Source organism: Lytechinus variegatus, chromosome 1 (assembly GCF_018143015.1).
Source record: "Lytechinus variegatus isolate NC3 chromosome 1, Lvar_3.0, whole genome shotgun sequence".
Taxonomy (NCBI): domain Eukaryota; kingdom Metazoa; phylum Echinodermata; class Echinoidea; order Temnopleuroida; family Toxopneustidae; genus Lytechinus; species Lytechinus variegatus.
The window spans coordinates 37,935,810-37,946,067 of NC_054740.1; the positions used below are offsets into that span (position 1 = coordinate 37,935,810).

Sequence of the window (10,258 nt, forward strand, 5' to 3'; positions counted from 1 at the left end):
GTCTCATTGTACCCTGGCTTGCCAAACCGCTCAAAAACAGAACATATGTTTCTCTTATTGCCTCTTATAAAGGAGTCATGCATCGATTTCTTTTGGAAGGACATTTGAGTCACTTTGCCAGGCTAGAATTACAACATTGTCTGGTAGTCGCGCTTCCTTTTAATGTGGCGAATTCTTAAACATGTTAAACTAGTATCATGGGTCTTCTTGCAGAAAACACCCATGGCACTTCTTCAATTTAATTAATTTTGTTTTTGTATTATGTTCACTTATGAAATATAATAGGTCCATGGTAAAATAGAGTCAAATTTAAATACAATTACCCTTTCACAAGATCACAAATGATCTACAATATACATGCAAGCTTCCCTTACACAAGAACGCCCATAAGTTATATGAAATACAATAAATTCAAGAATTGTGATGACGCAATGTGGCATATTTTGTTCATATACTAATTTTATTCTCTACTGCATGCAAGAGGTACTTGGATCATAAGCTGAGTCGAAATAAATAGTGATAAATTTGCTCACTTCCCTTCTAACCTCAAGAATGTTTGGGTCATATGTATATCATATTTGTCATATTGTATCACGTAAAAAAAACGCTGTTTAAAACTTTAAGCACGTTGTTTAAACCAGTCATTCTAACAACATAATTGTTCAAAATGTTAGACAAGGTGTTTGAAATATTCTTATACATATTATAGGCTGTCTAAAACAGTTAAAACGATTTTTTTAAAACAATGTTAAAAAGTTTAAACAGCTACTTGATTGAGTGACGGGCTCAAACAACGTGTTTCATATTTTAAACAGTGTTTTTATAAAAAATTCTTTATGAATTTATAAAAAAAATTCACACATTAACTAAAAAGAGTGAATTTAAAGGTTGGATTAGTCGATTAGGTCAGACAAGATTGCACTGAGGTCACCTTCGTGAGTGGAAAATAATACTTTCAAACTAAATATATTTAATCTACATTCACTCTATTAGCGAATTATTGAAGAAAACATTAATTCGATTAATTTAGGTCAAATGTATCTGTATCACTACACCCTATAGCATGCACTGCATTCAAGTCGCCCTACAGTAGAAGATTCATAGATGCAGGGTAGCAAAGAAAATCAACATTTCTCTTGAAACCTACCATCGGCACCGTTTACACAAAGTTTTTTAACAAGTGGACAAGAGTCTCCAGTAGGCACAAGAGGACCCGCTTTCATAAGAGTATCAATCAAACGCAACTCAAAAATATCAAGCTCAGCTCGATTTTCAACCAATGAAACGCGTATATCAGGAACTTGCGATTGATTTCTTGATTTACGTTTCAATGCAACTCTTTGTGTAACCTGCCCCTGATGTTCAAGCGAACACTCGAAGGAAGAATGAATGAATGAAACCAGAAAACTGTAGAAACCTTCAAGAGTGTTTGCAAAGGCTCCTTGCTATTGACATAGCCGTATACACTGTCAATTAGCTAGGCAACCTTACACGAAATTGATGGCAAATCAATAGGTGAAATGCAAATAGACGAATTTTAGCGGGTTATTGCCGATAAATATCCCATTTTTTGCATATGGGCGATTCATTAGGAGGCAATCGTGATTTCCTGGCTGTAATACATTGACTTATGCAATAATGACAATAAGTGCTTGAAGGGGCATTTTTGATTAATTTTCCCTTAAATACCGTCTCTTAACATGACTCAGGAATAAGACTTATTACTTAGTAATAATTACAACGTAGACCTATCTCACAGTTATATCTAGATATTAACCCATGGATCGATACGATCTATAAACGTTATCAAATATATTTTCATTGTTACTTAACCAATATTATTGATCATATAGATGTAACACGAATATGTAACCTACTAGATTGATTTAATCAATTACATTTGCCAATTTTACAATAGGCCAATAGTCAATAATCATATAATCATATCGATAATCAGTGTCGTCTGATCAGAGTCCGTTTTTTCACACCTTCTTAACATTAGACAAATATGAAATCAGGTATATGCTCGACATAATCAAACAGAGTTGTTGATAATCAATATTGCTTTGAAATATAAATCCATCATCAACATGATAAATGTAAACGTGCAAAGTATATATACTTTTCAATTGTCGCTTGAAGCTAAACACAATCTTTCTCTTGCTGTTGCTATCACTATGACAACGGTAAATATTTGACTATACTTTTAATACCGTGTATGTCGTAATTTGTAATCTCTGCACAACATGTGTACCATGTATAATGGCAATCATAACCATTTTTTTGCTCGGAAAGGAAGGCAAAAGGGGATTACGGCATTTGAAAGTCTTCATTTGAGAGCATCTTTGTTGGTCATGCGTGTAAAGCAGACTGAAAAAATACACATAAGATAAATGAGTAAACTTTTAAGGGCTTCTAGGCACAATGGGTCAGAATTTATGCTCTATAAGATTTAAATAACATGCAGATTGAGTGAAGATTTCAAGGATGAATGGTGATTGTCCTCTTCATACATGTACCCAATTATTTTTATTGTCTCATTTTGGAGACGGTAATTTCTTATTCAGAGTTTGCATATGAAACGTATAATGAATAAATTGCCAGTATCATTGCTATAGCCAAACTTAAACACGGACCAATTGGAGAATATCCAAAGAAGTAAAGCATGTAAAAAAAATGAAAAGGAATGCACAAGTGAAGGTTTCGTGACCATAAGGAACGATTAATCTATTTCCATGAGACCTATATTTAGTCCGAGTCTGTATCGGAATCATTACCCTGCCATGCTGACGTTGGAATGGAGATAAGACTATCATGTTGAGCGATCCCACTGGCCCTTGACGCCAATCCATAAGCCATTGATGTCGGATGAAGCGGGGTGTACGGATCATGCTCGTAATCGTCATAATTCCGATTGACGTCACGAAAGGTGATCGTGTTCGCCTTCAGGTTCCCCATACTCCGCCTTGCGAGGTCGACGTCGTAGTCGGAGTCCGGCATGTCCCTTATCCGCTCGACGTTCTTCTGTGTACCTGAAATCGAGGATTCCTCGAGAAGCCGTGCCATGTAGTAATCAACGAACTCATCGGGATCTGTCTTAACGCTAACAAGACTGTTGACGTACTCCTGGATCCTCGCTCCGTGTTGGGCGCGCTGGTGCCTTGCTCCGTCGATGTCCATGATCGTAAGAGACTTCTCATCGCTGAAAATACTCACCGCGCTCTTCTTCCGTTTTGACTTCGCAGCCGCAGACTTGCTACGTCCCGTGCTCGATGATATTGATCTCCGCCGATGGTTACCGCTCGAAGTGGACTCGTTGTCGGATTGATCACTAGGATTGCCTTCGGATACCTTTAAAGATGTCCTAGGTCTTGCAGGTTTGGCAGATGTTCTTCCTTTTTCTGATCTGGAGCTTGTGCTAATGGCAGTTTTTGGTCTCAAGATTGATTTCTTCAGCGCGATTTTCGATTCACTTCCAGAATCTTTAGTTGGACCATTTTCGACGTCAGTCTTGACTATTTCTGGAGAAGTTCTGTCACAATGAGTTGTTTCGACGGGATCCGTGCTTGATTCAGAAATGTTTTTATTATTGTTTTCATCCTCCTGGTTAACCTCACTTTTCGGTGCATTATCACCATCATCATCCGCTTTCGTTATTTCTATTATAATTTCTTGCGACTTATTCTTATCATGTGTAATACTCTTTTGAGTACCATTCAAGTGGTCTTTCCTACCTCCTTTGACATATTTAAGGTTATCCTCAGGAATCGATCGTATTCTGTCCGCGACTTCTGAGGTGCTAAGAGGGGTAAATCTCTTTGTTGTACTCGGTAACACTGTCCTAGGTCTAGTTCTGTCAACACCGGCTGTCCTGGGTCGAATCTTAGTGCCCTGCCCGATGGTTAATAGCTTAGCATGAGTTATCCTTTCGATGGCAGTCATCGGTCGAATGGTTGAGCCTGTCGGACCCTCGGCTTTTGACTCTTGAGTTTCCTCGCCTGGCAGGTCAGGAATCTTTGCCGACGGTGCAGGTGTCGGAGTCACATTTCGAAAAGTCATCATCTTTTCCTGTGACTGGCGATGAAGCACTCGCTTCTTGGCCAGGTCCTTCTCTCGGCGTTTATTGAGGACATCGACAGATGTGGTGTTTGTGTTGAAATCATAGTTATCCTTGGTGATGAGTTTCTTGAGCATCTCCCGGTCACCCCTCATCCTGGCGTGGAAGACCTTGGAATGGTGAAGCTTCACCTGGAAGCGTTTTTGAGCGACCACTTGGTCCATCGAGATCCGATGTTCAACTCTATGCTTAGAGGTATCCAACATATTCAATTCTTTATCCAGCATCGCATCCAGCTTCCAGTTGGCGGAGTACACAGAGTGGGACTTCTCCCCCACTAAACCAGATTTCTTCTCACCTTTAGAACCCATGATTACCCCTTGCTCCACAATACAATCTTTGTCATCACATCATTGCACATTAATGTAACATTTTCTCCATATCACTGTGAACCACATTCCAAAATAGCAATTATGATCAGTCACCATTAGGCTGCGAAATGTCATCACAAGCATAACATATCAATAATCAGGGAAACGAATAACTATTGCCGATCGAACTCCAGTTTAATGTGTAAGTCCAGCAGTGCAGTTCAGGAGATACCGGAACTCGAAAGAAGTTTCAAGGAGTATCCGATTTCTGATCTGTTCATCTCGGGTTATCCTCCAAAACCCTGGTATCAATCTCCTCTTATGTCAGTATCCGTTTCACTTGACCTGCATAGTCACACGTCACGAGGTTCTCGAAATGTCAAGTCAAACGTCCTCCAAGGAATTCCGTTCCATCCAAGAAAAACCTTGCCAAACATCGAGAAGGGTAATTGATGATCATCAGGAGACACACCTATCAGAAATGGGCAAAGTCCGAAATAAGAGGGAAACGTTAATAATGTCTAGGATTACCCTGCAATTCAGAATCGAAATTCATTGATGATTGATCCTGACAAAATTACAGTATTACATCAGTTAAATCATTTTAGTATATTATTCAATGACAGATATGATTTATCTTATCATACCTTATTACTCACATCATAGAATAGCAAGCTCACGTATTTGACATTTTTTTGTTAATGATTTTACTGTATTCACATATAATTATACGTTTTTTTTATTATATTATATATTATGAAAATAAGTTCATTTTAAATGTCCTTGTTGTGAATTGTGAACTGATCCTTTAAGCAAGCTGTTGGTCAGTACTTATTCATGTAAATGATATGCTAATGAATTAACAGATCGATAACTGAACAAATGACTAAAAATATAGAAATGAATACATAAATATGTAAATGAATGAATGAATGAATGAATGAATAAATAAATAAATAAATAAATAAATAAATTAAATAAATAAATAAATAAACAAAATAAATAAATAAATATAAGTACAAATTCATCACATAACACAATAGGAAAGTGGGTTACGGGGGGGGGGTCCTTCAGTAATTCATACTTATGCATGTAGATTCATATTTATTCATGTAAGTGAAAGGATAGCATCGTCGATAACAAAAAATCGGGAGTAAAATAAAAATAATATGTTAGAGACCTTTGTCGAATATCAGGTTTAGAGGATGTCTTCAACTCGAGATCAAAATAATGTAGCTTTCTTGTTATAAGAGTTAAAATGAAAATGGTAATATGATACTGAAACTAAGTATGGGGACATACTGAATCGAGATTTATATATATATATGCATTATCTTACTTTGAGATATTTTTTTTTACCATATTGCACTTTATGGTTCAGCAAAATCAAAGAAAAGGAAAACCGATGGTTATTAGAATTTTGAAGATGAAATTCTGGCGAGGTAGCCGAAAAAGGAGTATATGGTAAGGGATTAAGCCGTGTACATACACTAAAGCCATATATTTATGATAACAAAAATAACAATTATGATCAAGATGTACTTCGAAATCGTTTCGCAACACGTGCTTGAATGTACGAATCATTAAGAGACAAAAATGAGAGCGTATACCTACTTACCGAAATTCATTAAGCTTGTCAGCGAGATCTCGGCGACAGTTACCCATTGGCTATCGCGCAAATTAATAAAATCTCTCCTACAAAATAATTATGCTCCCACTCCAGCAAAGCTGCCACTTTTGTATACGGCTGGTGTCGCCCTGTTTTAACTGAGTGTTTGGTCACAATACACCGAGCCCCGATATGGGAAGCCAATGAAAGGACATATAATAATGGCGTGAAGCAAAATGCATCCTTATTACGACTTCTCCTCCTTTTGTTATGGGGGTATTGTCTGTCAATTTTTGGTGAGGAGCCGAGTGGATCGAAACTTTTTGTCATAGATGAATGCCTCGTGGATGTACCATAGCGACGGGTAGCATCAACAGGCATCGGGCTCACCCAGGGGGTGTTTGCCTTGGTTGGGGACGTCCCAAGTCGTTGATCAGAGGGGATATACTTCGGGATTCAAGACAATAACCTTTTCTGAGTGCCCGTGTACCGTGATTATATTTAAAAAGAATTACCTGTTAAGCTTTGATTTTAGTGAGGAATGAATTTTTATTCAATTGATTTGAATGATTTGCCAAGCTTGAATAAAGCGTGTGAAAAAATAAAGGCGTAGGGTGAAAAACTGTCAAACATAAAAGTAGATAGACAGGATAATAATGTAACCAGCAACTATAACAATAATAATGATGATAATAACAATGCTATAATAATGATAAGAAGAAGTATACAATAGCAAAGAGATTTCTGACTTTACAAGATAAAGATCAAAGTTCGAGTTCTTTTATATACTGTGGAGTCCTAATCAAATAATTATTTACAATGCTTTCATGCAACTTATTCTGATAAACATGTCAAGGATGAAATGAAATATGTAATATTTTATTTGAGAGTTGAATCTGAGACTCATTTTTAGAATGCATATATATATTTCTAGTTAATAAGAATGCGCACAGCATTTCCATTTGTTTGAATGCATGATACAAGAGCTAAGTTGCCGTGGCCAGGGATCGAACACTGGACTTTGTATGTAAAGCCAGGCGCTTTAGACCACTCGACCACTTTACTTCCACCGTTATGCCATTATAGTGACCGATACACAGACTCATGATTAAAACCTTTGTGAATTTGGGCCATAAGTACATCGGCATATCCAGATAAATGGTGGTCGAAGGATGATCATATATTTTGAATTAAGAATAAACTACAGAAATATCTTAAGGCAAACAATTATGTATATATATGTCTTACTATGTACATTAACCGCGTAGCCAGGATTTAAATTTGGAGGGGCGGTAAGTGCACGCGAAGCGTGTCAACACTTACAAAGCGCGCGAAGCGCGCTCCCTTGGCGAGGGTGCATGGAGGGGTGGTACCCCCCCCCCCCCCTCCCGCGCGGAGCGCGAAGTTTTTGATATCTCATCAAATCAAATCAAAAGAAAGCGACTCTTGCGTCTCTAGTACCCTTAGCAACTCGAATTCAAATGAATTGCTGTGATTAAAAATATGAGCGTGAAGATTTAAAATAAGATTGAATAATTTGAAATAATTGTATTTCAAATTATCATTTATCGGAAGCTAAAACGTTTTATGAAAATTGAGAGCAGAAGTGGTATGAAATGTCTACCTTGGTTGGATTTGAATTTTGTTAACTCAAGTCGCAAAACAGAGTAGAAAACAGGTATATATTATGTACGGAGGAAATATGTATTCCCGCAAAGCGCTAAGATTTTGATGTCTTATCAAATTCAAATCAAAAGAAGAGGACGTATTCTGCGTCTCTAGTACCCTTATTAACTCGAATTCGATTGACTTACTGCAATTAAAAGAAAACTGTTTTCGAAAGAAATTATTATCGCCCCAAAACTGGGAAGAGATTGAGGAATTCGAAATATTTTTTCTTACCGCGCGAAGCGCGGAAGCTAAAATGTTTTACAAAAATTGAGAACAGAAGTGGTAGAAATGCATATCTTGGTCTCATCAGATTTTATTGAAATTTCGTTAACTTAAGTCGCAAAACAGTATAAAATTTGATATCATACATATTTTTGTATATAGCACGGCACGAATTCAATGCCTCCCATGGGTGTCGATCGGTATTCTTGGTTGGGGGGGATGATTGACACAATTTTTTGTGGATGGGGATCTTTCAACATTACCCCCACTAAAATCACAAATAAGGGCATCTGGGAGTGGTTGATATGCATGGTGATCTTGGAAATTCCTTCATTGTTGTAGTGTACTTTACTTATATATTTTTTTAATTCAAATTGTTACAAGTGAGCCTATTCTAAACTCATGCGAAAGAAAAAAAAATTGTCTGGACCATGTACATAGTGATCTGTTTATTGAGCATGATGTATACACAGGGGCGTCGATCCATTTTTCAGATGGGGGGCAAAATCATGAATCAACGTTCTAAAGGCGCTCTATCACTCAAAACGAACAAACTCACCCACCCACACATTGGCTTATATATATATATATATATATATATATATATATATGTATGACTCGTGAGAAAGAGACACATATCTCACCCTCACCAACAATGCGAGCGCGAAGCGCGAGCTGAAATTTTTTAGTATGACATGAAAACAGGAAAAATGTACCTGTTTAGGTTTGTTTGTAGTAACTCATGAGGAGGATAGATACATGTATCTCACTAGAGAACGAGCTAAAATTTCTTTATATTTTGACCTGAAAGCTTGATATTCTGAGCATTTTTGGTACCAATGATTGAGATGGTTATTTAGAAGAACAATAGATGCGAGCGCAAAGCGCGAGCTGAAAATTTTGATATTTCGATCTGAAAAAAGACAGATTATTGGACGTTTTTGATAAAGAACAAGATATATATCCAACAAAATATTATTGCAAATCGAAGCGGGAGTTCTTTTGAGGTTTAGAACTGAAAACAGGACATTCTATTCACCTATTTAATCATGAATAGTATTGGTTTTTGGTACAGAAATGATGCGAGCACGAACTGAAAAGCTTTATATTCCAATCAGACATTTTGAGCACGATTTTAAATCAAAATCGAGTAGGTATCTCAATCTCGCTTGCTGATTTAAGTGTAGCATTACAATCTTATTTTTTAGTTGCACATGCAGAATTATTGAGGGTCGACGCCTCTGTGTATACAACCCGACTGGCAATATCTTTTTTCTTCTTAATGCATAATGATAAAATGCAGATTCGGACCAATTGAATTGAATTGAATTAAAACTAGCACAAGTTACAAACTGTGTGGCTTCTCGTGCACCATCAGGCTAACCGTCATTCCTTAGACGATTTATCTTGCCACCATTTTACTCCCGTTTATTTTTCCACCCTTTTGAATTAATTGATTTATTAAAATTAATTTACTCACCACTGGTGGGATGGAACACCCTATCAACAAAAGTTGTTTTTCGTTGGGGTCCTTTTATGCCATGTGTTAAAAATATATAAATAAACATTTCATTCTTTTTCATCTTGAACCTCCACCCATCTGTTTAAAAGTCCTGGAAAACAATATGTATACACAAATTGCGAGGGAAACAAACTGATATATGGCATACTATAATCATCATGATCAATCTTTTCATTTTTTCATCATTATTATAATTTTTCTACCCTAAATTATTGGGGGGATGATAATACAGGCCATCCCCCCACTTGAAATATTGGGGGGATATATCCCCCCATCCCCCCCCCCCCCCTTGATCGACACCCATGATGCCTCCCCCTTTGAGCAGATATACTTTGCCAAAAAATTTCTGTACAGGAATATTTGAAATATGTTTTGTTATTTATATATGTCAACATGTACAGAAGAAACTGTAATTGTTGAAAATGGAAATAAACGAATGAAATGAAAAAAAATCACTTGATGAAAAGCGAAAAAAGGGAAGTGACGGTAGTGATTACCCGCTCCGAACAGAAGAGCCGACATTGTGTGTCAATGCAATGAAAAACAATGAACTTTTCATACTTTTATACAACCATATATAATTTTATAATTCCTTGCAAGAATATTCGATTCCCACAGCCGGGAAGGGAAAAACGGAGTAGAAAAAAGGTGTGGGAAACAAAAGGGAAAGGCGCTTTCGATATATTTCCAGCGCGGAGCTCGGAAGCAGTTTTGTATGAAGAGAGAAGACCAACGTTTCGTTTAGGTTTTTATTCTTTTGACACAAAAAATGAAGAAGGAAAAAACAACAATGCTATACCTTTCTT

At 36.9% G+C, this 10,258-nt stretch overlaps 1 protein-coding gene across 1 annotated transcript; it reads right to left on the reverse strand.

Annotated features, from left to right (window-relative positions):
* Positions 1-1,583: 1,583 nt before the first annotated feature.
* LOC121413341 lies at positions 1,584-6,339 on the reverse strand. Its single transcript, XM_041606128.1, has 2 exons — positions 6,047-6,339; positions 1,584-4,900 (listed from the first exon to the last, which is right to left on the reverse strand). Exon 2 carries the CDS (start codon positions 4,426-4,428, stop codon positions 2,749-2,751), a length of 1,680 nt encoding a protein of 559 aa, XP_041462062.1. The 5' UTR covers positions 4,429-4,900; positions 6,047-6,339; the 3' UTR covers positions 1,584-2,748.
* Positions 6,340-10,258: the final 3,919 nt, after the last annotated feature.